Consider the following 14,846-nt stretch of genomic DNA (forward strand, 5'->3'; position numbering starts at 1 on the left):
AATTAGTCAAGTGTCATTATCCCAAGCGTGGGGCCGTGCTCAGCTCCTTGACCCCTGGCTTCTCTCCTGCTCCTTCCCTCTTGAGATGCTGGCATGGCTCTCAACCACCCTCTTGGCATGAATCTTTTGCTCTGGCACGGCTGAGAAAAGCCTTTTGGTGGCACCCGGTCTCTGTGCGATGTTTTCTTTGGCCGCATCACGGTCCCTGAAGGCAGGACTGGCTGTGTACGATGGCAAATCCTGGATCTCCCTCCTGGGATTGCTGCTGAGCTTTGGGGGAGAGATGCCACTCAGCAGCAGGGTGCAATAAGCAGGCAAGTGGAGGGTGCATTGGGAGATGCACAAGATGGAGCTGGAGGTCAAGAAGAAGCCTGCTGAGAAGAGCAGAGAGAAAACACAACCTGGCCTCGGAGGTGACAGAAGGTATTTCCTAGGAAGGCAGTGGGAATCACGCAGTTTGCTGGAAGGGGTAAATTCCAGTTGGCTGAAGACAGACTGGGGAGCAAGGAGGTGGTATTAAGGGGATGTTTATTCCAAGCTCTCTTTATTTCTGTTCTGCTGGTCTTGGTCCTTTCTCATTCTCTGCACTTTGAAAAGGGAAGCATCACACCTCCGGTTCTAACAAAACCTGCCCTTCTGGAGGTTAAACACCTTTGGTCTTTTTAGGGCACTCACTGCAAGAGAAAAATCCAGGAAACTGTGTCCAAGCACAGGCTGGCCACCCTCTTTTGACCAGCCTTCTCCCAAGAAGAGCGGTGGCATGTCCCTTGGGGCGCCCCTCGGCACCACGCTGCCTGGGCCACCCATTGCTTTGGTGGTGGGACGGAAAAGATGACACCGTTACAGAGACGTGCGAAGGGTAAACCTGGGGAGTTGGAAGGTCACAGGCTGAGCATGAGCCAGCGGTGTGCCCAGGTGGCCAAGGAGGCCAGCAGCACCCTGGCTTGTGTCTGAAACAGTGTGGCCAGCAGGACCAGGGCAGTGATAGTCCCCCTGTACTGGGCAGCGGTGAGGCTGCACCTTGAATCCTGGGTTCAGTTTTGGGCCCCTCGCTAGAAGAGGGATGCTGAGGGGCTGGAGCATGTCCAGAGACAGGCAATGGGGCTGGGGAAGGGGCTGGGGCACCAGGCTGATGGGGAGCATCTGAAGGAGCTGGGGGGGCTCAGCCTGGAGAGGAGGGGGCTCAGGGGGGACCTGATCACTCCCTACAGCTGCCTGACAGGGGCTGTAGGCAGGGGGAACGGGCTCGAGTGCACCAGGGCGGGTTTATACGGGATATGAGGGAAAATGTCTTCACCAAACGGGTGGTGAAGCCCTGGCACAGGCTGCCCAGGGAGGTGGGTGGTGGAGTCACCATCCCTGGAGGTGTCTAAAAACCACATGGATGCGGCGCTCAGGGACATGGTTTGGAGGTAGGCTTGGCAGTGCTGGGGTAACGGGTGGACTTGGTGAGCTTAAAGGTCTTTTCCAACCTGAATGGTTCTGTGATTCAGCACCAACCTGGCTGGTCTAAGGCCAACATCAACTTGGTCAATGGAGAACCCAGGGCCATGGGTCCAGGAGGAACTGCAGAGGATCCAGCCAAGGGTGACCAAGGCAGCCTGTGGCACAGAGCTTAGGAGACATGGAGAGAGCTGGGCTGGCTGAGCCTGCTGGTGAAGACGTTAGGGGTGAATTTAATCGCAGCTACAACGTGAAAAGTGATTATAAGGTTGTGCTGGGGTCTAGAACCCAAAATGCAGGTATTGCTTGCAGAATGGGAGAGTGATTTGAGGAACGCAGCATCTGACCAAGACAACAGCTGCCAGGGAGGGTCAAAGCTGCCTGCGTGGCTGAGTGAGGTAGCACCTTACACTTGGATGTGTAAGGGAATAGCGAAAACAGCAAGGAAAGCAGTTTATCTGCAGTAGAGCTGCTACTGAGTACAATATCCAGTTCCAAAAAGTCTGATGAAGAATGTAGAGGTTTCCACAAAGAGCTGAGGGAAGATCCACATTCTGGAAAGCCACCTCATAGCAAGAAAGGGATCACCTTGGTCTAATTACCTCATATTTTCCCTTGACAGAAGCTACCAGCCACCTGTGCATCCACGAGGAGAAATGTCCTGCTACCACAACACCAAAACCAGTTATGTTGATGTAAAGGCCAATGTCAGTGAAACCCAGACCTCAGTGGAGAGGGGTACAGCAGCGACAACTGCAGCATCTTCGGGAGAACAAGGTTGTGTCACCTTCTTCGATCTCATATTTGCACTGTGGGATGGTGGTCACCCCACCATCGCACCCCCCAGTGCCATTCCTCCGGCCACACTCAGCACCTGCCCGCTGGCTGCTCTGTGGGGATTGTTGTCCGACTCCTTCTCACAACAGCTTTTTCCTGGGATGCTGAAGGCCAAAAGATGCTGCTGGTGATGTGGCATCTCTCCTCAGCCCCCAAAGCACCAAGCACAGGTGGTCCCCCAGCAGCTCCATTTATCCGTGGGTGAGGCGGGGTAATTTTGCTTTGCTTTCTTCGGGGCTGGGAGGTCCCTGAAGGCCAGCGTAGCGGATGCTTTGCAGGGAGACCATGGACTTGCTGTGGCAGGAGCACAACTGATCACGTATTTGGTCTTCTGCTCTGGCTGAGATGGAGCCCCAGCTGGCTGCTCAGCCCAGAGCAAAGGCAGAGGAGACTGTAATGTCGCTTCCCCAGGCTCATCCCTCCCCTCCCTCCCCACAACACCCTCCATTCTCCTGTCCCAGCTCTGCCTTTGTGTCTGCAGCTTCTGTTACCAACTGCTAATGATCTACATCAAGGCTGCCAGGCGGTGCCAAGTGTAAGCAGAAGAATTCAGAGCCTCTAATTACAGAGGAATTAGCAAGCAGACAGTTACTGTTTAGTGCTAATGAATAGATACATTAAGAGAGACATCACACAGGCTGAGAAGTGTGAGCCCTGATAATAAAGGAGTGTCAAACAAGGAAAACACAAAGAGGTGGATCCAGGGGACTGAAAAGGATTCACCTGAAACTCAGCTCTCCGGTTTTGCTAAGGTGGAAGTAGCCGCAGGCAGTATAGGAAGGTAAGAAGCACGCCGCATAACTGCAAAGTGCAAAATCTGAGCAGTAAGTAGCTGGTTTATAGCGTGGGACCACGCTGCAGGGTGCAGAGCCCCTTCCCAGCCCAGGCAGAGCACTGCACCCACCTCATCTCCATCAGCCACCTCTAAAGGAAGCTGCGACCGGTCACCGTCCCAGACCAGCTCCTCTCCCCTCCTCACGTGCAGCAGTCAAACCACAGCCCACCGCCACGCTGAACCTGCCTTGGGAGGCTGTGGCACGGCACCGAGAACACCGTGACCCTGCCGCTCCCGCGCTAACTGGAGATCGGAGGCCATTCTGCTGGCTGGCGTGCACCCACGACATTTTGGCAGGTCACCTCTGCCGCGCTGCTCTGCCTGCCCCACCAAGTGATGCCCACCTGCACCACCGCTGCTTTCCCCCAGAGCAAACGCCTCCTGCCCCCCGCAGCCAGCCCCCCCCATGGCTCCCTGGCAATTCACTGCCAACGCAACCATCCACGACTGCCAAATTCACTCTTGAAGGTCACGCAGTGTCCAGGGCAGCCCGGGGCACGTTTGCACAACCCCACACACTCGCGGCAGCGCTCAGAGGGACCACAGAAACTTGTTTGCTCCCACGCATGCTTGTACCTCGCTGGCATGCTTCCAGCGCGCCATCAGCTGCAGCAAAGCCCCAGCCCCGGCTCCAGATGGCTTCCAGGTGGGGGGGGAGCAGCCCCTGACCAGCAGTTCTGTGGGGCATCCTGCCACCGGCACAGCTGCTGCTGGGGGGCTGCTGGGGACCCTTGGAGGAGCAGCCCTACCTGATGCAGCCCTTCCCCCCAGCAAAGCCACCCTGCACAGGGGGAGCGACGCAACCCCCCAGGCCAGCACAGGCTTGGTTGGCTTCACTAAGGTGACTCTGCAGTGGCACAGGAACTGGAGCAGATTTCCAGATGGCCATCCTGTGTAACCAGCCCCCAGCCCCTCTTCTGCGCAGCTTTCATTTGCTTCTACAGCCCGTCCTGGCTTTCTCTGCAGTTGGAGCAGAGATGGCAGCTTGTGTCAAAATGCTGGAGCTGATCCTGCTTTACCTCCTCCATTGCTACATCTGCAACACCCCGACGGTGCATGCAACTGATGCTCCAAGGCAACAACCTCAGGAACAGCCACGCACCCATCACCAGACAGGGATACTGCCACATCTGGGGGTGTGACATGAGCTGCTCTGCTGTGGTGACAGGGAGGGCAGCTCTGCCTTGAGGCACGGGCCAGCTTTTCGTGGAAATAAGGGACTTTTTTCACACCCAAGGTTTGGGATTCATCCAGGAATTGCCAGGCCCATGCACTTTAGTCACCCCCAGCATGACAGAGCAAGCAGCACCACCATCTCAGCCCACCTCTTCTCCCCTTCAAGCCCTGTTCAGCCCATGGGGTTTCACCCAGCACCTCTTGAGCAGGAGCTCTCCATCCACCACCACCACCCCCCTTCAGGAAAGGTCTGCTGGGAGACACGGGGCTGCACTTACCAGCCTGGTTGGTGGTGATGTTCACTGATGCAAACTGTGGGGAGAAGGGACTCTGGTCGGTGACGCCGTTCACCGCCTGGATCTCAAAGGTGTACTGGGTATGGGCCAGCAGGTCGCTGATGTAGATGCGGGGCTCCGTCAGGCCCAGCTGGCGGGGGGCGAATTGCACATTGTCCCCACAGCGCGTGCACGCCCCACGGCCGGAGCCGCAGCTCTTGCAGATGATGTTGTACACCAGGTCCTCCCGGCCCCCCGAGTCCCGCGGCGGGGTCCACTCCAGCATCAGCGAGGTCTCGTTCACGCTGGAGATGACGGCCTGGGGGGCAGACGGGATGGCTGTAAAGGGAACAGACAGAAAGGTGTAAGAGCTGGAGCCCTGCTCATTGCTATGGGACCAGCTGCACCCCCTCCTGTTCCCCATCCCCGACAGGACTCTGCAGCAGGCACATGCCGAGCTGGGTGCTTCTCTTGCTGTCGGGGACGTGTGGAGCAAGCTGGGCAGCCAAAGGCAAGAGCAGCAACAAAACCTGTCCTCTTAACCCAAGCTAATTTGATTACGTGGCATCCCTGGCAAAATTTACCAATTATTCTTTGTAGTGTTTCTGATTCCTGGCCTTTGCACTGATCTCCTGCATGCCAACAGGCAGATCTTCTCATCTGGGTACAGCCCCAGAGTGCAGTCCTCCCGCTGCCTAGAACAGCACAAAACAACCCAAATTTATGTCCTTTTATATGCACAGTGTTTGTAAGGTAAGACAGACCCACGCCTGCAAGGCTCCTCTGGACAAGGTGCTCCGAGCCCCCCGGCCTCCTCCAAAATCCCACTGAGACAGATGCCTTTGTTAAGCATCCCTCAGTGCTTTGACTAATGAGCATCTCCTTTCCCAGCCACGTGCAGCCCCTCCCCAGTTGCCTGGAGCCCACATACTGGTGCACGGCATGTCAACAGGATCGGCATCTGCCCGGTAATATCCGTTTCGGCACACGCAGTTAGTGGCCCCTTCTGAAGTCGTCCGGCTGTTAATCGGGCAGTGGACGCATCCTTCATCCCCTTGGCTGGCCTTAAACGTCCCTGACGGGCAGCCTGGAAGAGAACCAAGAGCAGCGGTAAGCAGCGAGGACAGGGGCTGGCGGGGATGCCCAGAGCCTGGCAGAGCTGCCAGAAAACACCCTTCGGGGTTTTGCAGAGTCTAAAGCCAAAACCTGACAATTTGAAATAAACAAAGTGGAGAAGGAGCAGCTGGTTCGAAGGCTCCAAGGAGGCAGGCACTGCTGCTCGCGCTGCCTGCAGGGACAGCGACACAGCTCCCCAGCCCCGTCCCCGACCACGAGTGCCGACCAGGGTCCACTCGAGGAGTCTTACGAATGCAAAGGGGGTTTTTAGCCACTGGCACCTCAGGAGATGCGAGCGGCTCGACTAAGTCAGACCAAAGGTCCGCAGTCACCAGGATGCTCCCCCCAACAGCGGCCACCCAAGGAGCATGTCACGAGCCAGAAGCACGCTGGCCACATACCTTCAAGCCACCCTCCAACAACTTATAGCTCAGGGACTTTCTAAGGGGCAGGCTCTTTGCATTTAATATCCCCGGTGGGATAGTTCTTCCACTAAGTTACCCATCATCATCATCATCATCATCATCATCATCATCATTATTATTATTGTTATTATTATTATTATTATTATTGTTGTTGTTGTTGTTAATTTTTTATTGTTTATTATTATTTTATTATTATTCCATGCAAATGTTTTGCACCCGTTTTATCCTGCAGCACAGAGCCCCGTGGTATAATTCTGCGCTGCATGAAGAATCCGCTGCTGGCTGCTTTGAAGCCGCCGGCTGCTGCTTCATTTGATGCAATTGCACACTTGCACTGGCAGCGAACACTACATCGCCACCCACCTTCCCCGTGACCCCTAGGGTCGCACAAACAGACAAGCTGCATGATGCAAGTTTGTGCGACAACATATAACAATAATAAATTGGTTTTATAAATTGCATATATGTTGTTTGTATAAATTGTAAATAACAACATGCACTATTTTATTCTCTGCTCTTTCCGCATAATTAGCAATGTCTGGATTATTAGTTAACCACCAGTGTATCAACTGGATTATTAGAGCCCCGAGGCTTTGTTCCTGAGAGACAACAAGCCAACTCACAGCCCAGCATCTCTGTGCAGGTGTATGTGAAATTGGGTTGTTTTCTCCCGTTTCCATCACCTCACGTCTATAGAATCCCAATTGCTTCCTCATTTCCCGGCCACGCCGTCTCATAAGGACCTTTTGCAACCCTCCACAGCCAGTCTGTCTCCATCACTCCGTATCACAAGCAAATTGTCACTTCTGCCACGACTTCTGCGTGCTGGCGTCCACCTCCACCGGGGCTCGGCCACCTAAGCCACTCGCAGATGAAGAAGATGCTCCATCAGCAACAGCTGCTCAAAAAACGCGCATCTTCAGCCCGGCAGGGTGGGCGAGGGTGGCACGGGGGTGCCTGGTGCCTGCAGCAGATGGGTGCTGAAGGCTGGACCGGAGCGTTGAAACACAGTATTAACAGATACGGCACAGGTGGCTAAAAATACCCCTGCAGAGCTTTAAACACCAGAAAGTCCTTCCAAGTCAGGGGATCACCGATGCCGAAGGAAAAGCTCAGCTCTAAGTGTTTCTCGGCGAGGTTCTTGGGGATTGCTCTTGGTTGCGACTTTCCGCCGCTGCTAATTCTTGTGCAGCGTGAAAAGCCTGGGGGGTGGCAGGTGGTTTCTGCACTGAAACGAGTTAAACAAACTTCTACTTTATTTGGCTGCCAAGGCTTTCAGGAATGAGGCAGATCAGAAAAACAGCCTGGGAAAAACATACACTCGGGGTTGCTGTAATAAAGAGCTATTGCTGAGAAGTATCTTTTTTTTTTTTTTTTTTTTTTTTTAATTCCAGTTTTCATCTCCTTTCCTTCAAAATTACCTTGAGTTTCCAATGGGAAAAGCTCTACAGAAAAATACCGTCAGCCTCCCCGCTTGCAAAGCCCCTCCTGCCTCCTACAGTCAAAGGACCTGCTGAAAAACTGCTTTCTCCACGCGTTCCCAGATCTTCCCACCCTTGCTGTCCCCTCCTCCCCACGTGTTTGACTCCATTTCTGACCCTATTCCCAGCATGTCCCTCAGTACAAACCCCTCTCCGAGAGTGTTAGGCTGTTGGGAGAGGTGATGGCTGCGTTCTCCATTACAGAGGAGTGATGGTGGCTCTGAAGCTGAAACGATAACAGGGTCCCCAAACTAATACCAATTTTTGAAATATGATAACATCAACAGACAAAATTGCTCTAGTCTGACACCCAGGGTGAAATACAGGGTCATTTGATCAAAGACATTCTAAGACGTGAGCCTCTTTCACCTTCTTGAGGGCTTCTTTTAAAAATAACAACTTTCCTAAACGCCTTCTGCATCAAGATAAAGATACATCAAAAAAAAAAAAAAAAAAAAAAAAAGCCTATGCTGTGGAGATTTAGTCATGGGTCCTGAGAGATAAAAAATTCCCCAGGTTTGGCCCGGCACAAGCTGACGGCTGCAATTAAGATACTTCTGCATGTGCTGCTCCTAAAGCAGGGCAAAAATTGGGGGTTGAACGACTGTTCACCAAAAATAACAAGCTGGGATGCTAAAACTCTTCGCATGTGCCACCAAAATGCGGCCAGAAGTTTTGGCAACTTTCTTCCTCCCCAGGAGGTCCTGCACACTGACATGGGATAAAATAATCCTGGAAAAGCAGAACTTCTCCGAAGATAGATGTTCTGAAAGCATGTTGAAAGACAGGAAAAAAACACTGACATTTGATGCAAAGTTGTTTGTGTGGGTGTTGGTTTTTTTTTTTTCCTCGAGTAATGACAACCTCCAGAAGTAAAATAAATGAACATTGTGTTCAAAAATGTTTTGTTCCCTCCAGGTCTTCCTCTGGGTGAGAAAACAGCTTTTAATTTGGAATCCACCCAATTTCTTGTTTCCAGAGTAAACAGCAAATCAAAACTCAATCTTCACACAGGGGCGAGCCCTCCTCCTGTTTGAACAGCACGGATGTTCTCGCCGCTGGCTGGAAGACACGAGGACACCCCAGTTTTCTGGTGACAGCAGCTTCGGGACATGCTGCTTCCCCTTAGGCTTGCAACGAGGGCAGGGTAGAGCATCCCTAGAAACTCCTGCTTGGAATTGAAACGGCGAAAGCACACAAATTTCTACTTGATCAGAGCATCCTTCATCCCAGGAGGGCGATTACTGTGACAGCGGCTCTGCCCCACCACTGAAGCAGGAGCTTTCGCAGCTTCCCATGTGGTGGGTTCCCACATCTCCAGCACCAGTCAGAGGATGCTAATAGGGGTTCACGGGAAACATATGGACCTTTAATTGCCTCACTGCTGCAGGTAGGCATGGATGGCTGCCTCGCGAGGGTACAGCTCAGAGCCAGCAGCGGGTTTGCTATGAGTACCGGTTGCAGGGCTCTCCAACAAGGCTGGAAACACCTGAGCACCACCACGTGTCCTCGTGTCCCATCAACCCACTCCCAGGGCACAGAAAGATGGTCATGCCCAGGAAGGCATGTGCTTTGGGAAGGGAATGCCATGGAGAAGGACCCCTGAGGGGTCCCTGCCCTCCCCTGCAGGAGGACTGTGGCAGGGATCTGGGAGGGGAGGACAATCCTGCAGCATCTGCTGCTGGAGGCAGCACCCAGGCTCCCAGCCCCCTGCCCTGGGGCAGCTCGGTGGAGAAGGGCATCCTGCAGCTCATCCTGAAGGAAAAGTCCCCAGCCAAACGTGCAGGAGGGGCCGCAGAGGGGTTCCCTGTTTGTTGGCCCTGTGTCCTACTGCTGCTCTCTAACCAACTTTTTAATTAATGCAGTGTGAGCTGAGCAGGCTCCAGCCAGGCTCCTCTGCCTCAAAAACTGCCCTGGCCTCCCCAGCCCACCCCGGACCATTCTGCAAACATCCCTCTCGTGCAATAAAAATTTCCAAAACGGCACTTTCAGCCCGTGCTAATGGCTCTGAGGAAGGGTCCTCCTTGGCTCCCTTTGCCTGGCTTTGTTTCTCCTGGCAGCAAAGGCTCCTTCCACTCGAGCGAGGCGTTTTTAACAGCTGATGGGAAACAGGCAGCGCTGGCTCTGTCAGGATCCGCCAGGAGTCTGAAATCCCCAGCCTTATCGCCCAGCTGCCTCCCGTCTCCCCGCGGGGCCGGAGACAGGGGGCAGGCAGGCTGGCTCCACACCCCCAGACCGGCAGCATCCCCATCCCCGGTGCTGCAGGACCCCGGAGCTGGTCGCTTTGGCCACCTCCTGCCTCTCACCCTTCCCAGTGCTTTTGGGAGCCCTCTCCCACAGCCCCCCCTTCCTCCTGCTGGCATCCCCATGACCCTGCAAACCCCAAGCAAGCTTCTAGCATCCTTGGCCATGCACCACGGGATGGCTTCGCTGGACCCCACGCCAAAGAGGTGTCAGCAATTTGTTATGGTGACCAGAGAAAACAATGTCCTGGGCCATGTCAGGAGTGTGGCCAACACACTGAGGGAGGTGTCTTCCCCCGCCAGGCCCTGGGGATGCTGCTGGAGCTAGTTTGGGGTTGTCCAGTTCAAGGACAATATGGAAGAACAGGGGAAGGTCACCGAGATGGCCAGCCCTGGGGCACAGGGCATACGGGGAGAGGTGGGAAGAGCTGGGATGGCTTAACTGGGTGTATCTGGCTGAGCCCCACAGCACCCTCAAAGTGCTGTGCCTGTGCTGGCAGCAGGAAGGGGGTGACAAGGCACCGGTGTGTGCTTGCACAGCACCCAGGCTGCCCCTCCAACCTCCCCCCTGCAGTAGGCTGGGGGGGGCAAGGTCTTGGGAGGGGACACAGCCAGGACAGCTGACCTAAAGTGACCAGCGGGATATCCCACGCCATACAACGCCTGCTCAGATAGAAAAGCTAAGAGAAAGGAGGAGGAAGGGGGGGCATTTGTTATTTATGGCGTTTGTCTTCCAGAGCAAGTACTATGCATGCTGAAGCCCTGCTTCCCGGGAAGGGGCTGAACATCACCACTAATGGGAAGTAGAGAAGAGCATCTTCTGTTTTCCTTCGCTTCTGCGCATGTGACTTTTGCTGTTGCTTCATTAAACTCCCTGTATCTTGACCCACAAGGTTTTTTTTTTTCCATCTTATTTTCTTGCTCCCTTGTTCTGCTGAGGTGGGGAGTGATAGAGCGGCTTGGTGGGCACCTGGTGTCCAGCCAAGGTCAACCCATCACACCGAGGCATGGTGGTGGGGGTGGATCTAACTGCAGCTATCTGGGGGCAGAAGACAGACCCAAACATTCTCAGGGTGCCAGACTCTGTACAAGGGACAAGGCCCACAAGTTCAGAGCGGACATTAGGAAAAGCTCCTTCTCCAAAGGATGGTGCAGCCCTGGGACAGGTGACAGAGGGGTGGCGGATCTCCTTCCTTGGGGGAGATGCAGAGAAATGCCATGGCTGCAAGGGGGAGGTCGGACCCCAGAGCCTCCTCCACCAGCAATTCCAGCTCTCTGCTGTTCGTGGTCTGTGTGGGTATTTATGATGCTGCCCTGTGCAGAAGACTATTATCTCCAACCAGCTCTGAATTTAGCCCTTTATCAACCATGCAACGAGGCGGGCGTCGTGTCGACATTGTCACTTTTCCTGTACTCTTCCCCATTCCGCCCCTTGTGCCTTGAGCTTTTGTTTTGCGTTCTGCACCCAAGGGGATGTCGCTTTGACTCACCTGCAAAAGTCACCCATTCTCTGGTTCTCCCTGTCCCCAGGCCCTCACACAGTGGTGTCTGTCACCTTAGCCAAAGGCTGGCCTCCGGACAACCCCAAGGAGCAATGCTGCCCACTGCCTTTGATCTGTTTATGCTTCTACCACGGCCCCTCCCCAGCCTGGATGTTTTGGTGCTGGTGGGACGAGCACTCAATCCTGCTTTGCCGGGCTGCAGCGCGGGAGGCAGGTGGGAACACCCCAGCCCCTTCAACTCGGCGCTGGAATTGCCTGCTGGCTCTGAAAGAGGGAATATCTTGGACCTCTCTAGGTGTCAGCTCTCTGCACTCATCCTTCCTGGGGACGCACAGGTCCTCCACTCTCCTTCCTGATAAATTTAATTAGCAGGCTACGCTGCTACCTCATACTTGAGATAAGCAATTAATCCCACTGCCAGGTGCTGTCACCGCCAGCAACTCTGACAGCATTTGGAGAGCAGAGGATGGAAATACAAAAAGGAAAACAGGGTTAAGTGACATTAACTGAAGGGGAACGTGGTGCTCAGCCGACTCCTGTGATATGGGTTAAAGAGTTGTCAATAAGGGAAGAAGTCACAACGCAAATGTTCCTGTTTAACCACGTCATTCTCCCTCCACAGGACAGAAACAGAAGCAGATGGCACAGGCCTGCAAAAGCCTCCTCCCATTGCTAGCGCCTTTCAGACAGGTCCCTGCGCCACCGACGGCACCAGCAACTCAAGGAGATCCGCTGGGTCACACCACCCCCAGGCACCGCCACTCCAGCCTCACAGCTGGAGGTGCCAGGACTTCAAAACCCACATCTCCCACCACAGCGCTCCCCAGGCCACCTCATCTGCCTCCCAGCTTCAGCCCAGGGCTCCTCTAGACACCATCCCCTTGGAAATGTTCCTGGCAAGGACTTCCAGACGGCACCTGCCTGCCTGCAACTCACCACCGCCTGCCTGATGGAAGAGGTTACATCTTCTCATCATCATCCTCACCCACCCCTCCAGCTGGTCCACGGGCAGGCGCAGCCGGGCAGCACTGGGGCAGCACGGGGCTGTGACAGGACCTCAGTACCGGAGTGTCACAGAGGTTTGGAGAGGACTAGGCAGGGAAGGTGATGCCCTGTTTTGGGAGCTGCCTGAAAAAAGCACCTTGGAAAGTCCTGCAAGGTAACCTTCTAGCTGGGCTGTCCTCAGCCCAGCCACCCAAACAGCTCCAAAGACCAGGAAAACTGCATGGCTCAGAGGTTCAGCTTTTTGGACACCACGAGACAAACCTATAGCCATCACGACACACCGACTGCTGCACATGCCAGGCAGTTACAGACCCCTGCTCTCCTGCAAGAGCATCACCACCCTGCTAAGCACCACCTTAGGCAGGGAACAGCCTCATCCAAAGCCTTGCAGCCCCCTCTTGGTGCCCACGCAGCAGCAGGGCTGAGCCCTCACCTGGGATAGGCTTTCATGCCGGGGGCTTGCCGGCAAATCCCTCCTGCGGCTTCCACAGGGTTCGCAAGGTCATCTCCCCACCAGCACCGCTCAGAAGTTCAAGCATCTGGTGAGACCCCCGCACCTGTGGGCATGCACACCTGCAAGCCCCCCCACCCCCCACCCCCCGCCGACCTGCTCTGGGCGGCACATCCATCAGCGGTGACGGGATTCAGCTGTCAGGGAGAAACGTCCGGAATTTCTTACCTGCCTGGTCAGCCTGGTTCAGCCTCCCCAGCCTGCTCTTAAAGAGAAATGGGAAGCTTTACATCCCTGCATGAGCACGGATGCTGTCAGCATCCTCACAGTACGGATGCTGAGGACCATAACCCAGTATTTCTCCTGCTAGAGCCAGTGGACAGCCAAGGGCAGAGGACTTCCCCATCCAAAGGAGCCATGGAGCTGTATGCTCATCCCACTGCTGCAGACCACAGGTGACTGCAGCCCCAAAGGGACAGTTTGCAGCTCACTTCCAGAGGCCAGCATCCCTGGGTGAAGCTGAATATGACCACAGATCAGGAGCACAGCTCTGATGCCAGCAGATGCTTTGGACCTCCTCATTCCTGCAGGCACCCAAAGAGCACTCTAGGATATACCTCCAAGCCCAAGCTCAGCAGCCTGCAGTGCTCTCCTGAAGCTTGACATCCACCATTCTGGGATGCTGGAGCAATCCCAGCCCCAGCACTCAGGGTGATCAGGATGCTGCCAGCTCCTGCACAATTTCAACCCCAAACCTTGTCTCAGCAGCTCGGCACGCACGGAAGGACCTAGAACTTCAGGTGCTGGGAAACTGCCTTGCCCCAGGAGCCCCGGGGTGACTCACAGGGAGCGATGCCCGCCTGTGCCAGGCGAGGTGCCGAGCCATGAGGTTAGTTCTGTGGAGTGACATGCCAGCAGATCCACCAAATGTCACCGTCATCTTACTCAGCCTCTTGTTTTCTTCTGGTGCAGAGGGCGGACTGATGCGTTTTCCAGCCTCTGACTGCAAGACTGCAGGGGTGGATTATTTTTTTTTTTTGGTTGTTTTGATTTAGAATCCTTACAACACAATCATATATTTTATTCTGATATTTTAAAAAATGCTTTTCAGGCAAGCAGCCTGCCCTTTTTCTATAAATGCAAACACTGCAGCGCTACATACTGAAAGAGCGGTTGTTTAAAAGGTAAGGCAGCTTTCTCCAAGTGGTGTCCAGAAGAATTTAGGACTTTCACATCTCGTTACTTTGTTTGGTCTTGTTTAAATGTTTCCCAAAGCTTCTGCCTGGGAGAGCTCTGCCTCGGGAGCGTGGTATGTTAACCATTACGGGAACCGCTCCCAACCTTTTAACGCAGGGAAAGGAACAAACCAAGCAAGCAAGTGGTGACATCAAAGTTGCTCTGATGGAAAATCCCTAATCCTATAAACCCTTCCTGCTTTAATTGGTGTTAAAACAAAGATAATCTTATCTCAGCCCTATAAAAGAAGGGATAGGATGTACTCTCTAAAAGCCTCTCTAAAAGCCCTCATAAACCTGACAAACGTTCTCTGTTTTGAGCCCGAGGAGAATGAATGGCTTTAATCCTAAAGGAAACAGGGAAGTAAAAAGGGAGCTTTTCCTGGACAAGGGCCCTTCAAGTGGTCTCCCCAGCCCCCTTGTCCTGGTGCAAATCCCGAGTTGCACCCCCAGTACCACGGATCTGCTGGAGATGGCATGCACATCCACCTGGACCCAGCAGAGAGGGTCAGGGGTCCAGAGCTGCCAGGGACCCTCCAACGCCTGCACGGCTCCAGGAGGACCAGAGCCAGCGTCAGGCCCCCGAGTGCCTTGTGCCTCCACCTCCAGCGGCTCCAAGTGCGTCTGTGGCTGCTCCGTGCTCTGGTCTGTGAGCTGCCTGTCTGCCCAGCTCCCTTATCTCAGGTGGCGGAGGAGCAGGGTCAGGGGCGCAGAGTCGGAGATGGGGTCTCTGAAGGACACCCCGACCTGACCCAGCAGCCCACCCCGACAGCCAGAGTGCAGAAGTGCTGATGGCGTTATTCCCAAATTGCTCTGCCCTCA

At 54.5% G+C, this 14,846-nt stretch overlaps 1 protein-coding gene across 4 annotated transcripts in view; it reads right to left on the bottom strand.

Annotated features, from left to right (window-relative positions):
• Window positions 1–14,846, bottom strand: part of EPHB2 (EPH receptor B2) — a 145,078-nt gene that overhangs the window by 41,726 nt on the left and 88,506 nt on the right. For all 4 annotated transcript variants that reach the window (XM_080379604.1, XM_080379602.1, XM_080379603.1 and 1 more), the window contains exons 4-5: window positions 5,498–5,653; window positions 4,570–4,905 (exon numbers count right to left, since the gene is read on the bottom strand). In XM_080379604.1, coding sequence (XP_080235730.1) covers window positions 4,570–4,905; window positions 5,498–5,653 — 492 coding nt within the window. The remainder of the gene's footprint in view (window positions 1–4,569; window positions 4,906–5,497; window positions 5,654–14,846) is intronic.

Source organism: Falco punctatus (genome assembly GCF_963210335.1).
Source record: "Falco punctatus genome assembly, chromosome: 3".
In the NCBI taxonomy this organism is placed as follows: Eukaryota; Metazoa; Chordata; class Aves; order Falconiformes; family Falconidae; genus Falco; species Falco punctatus.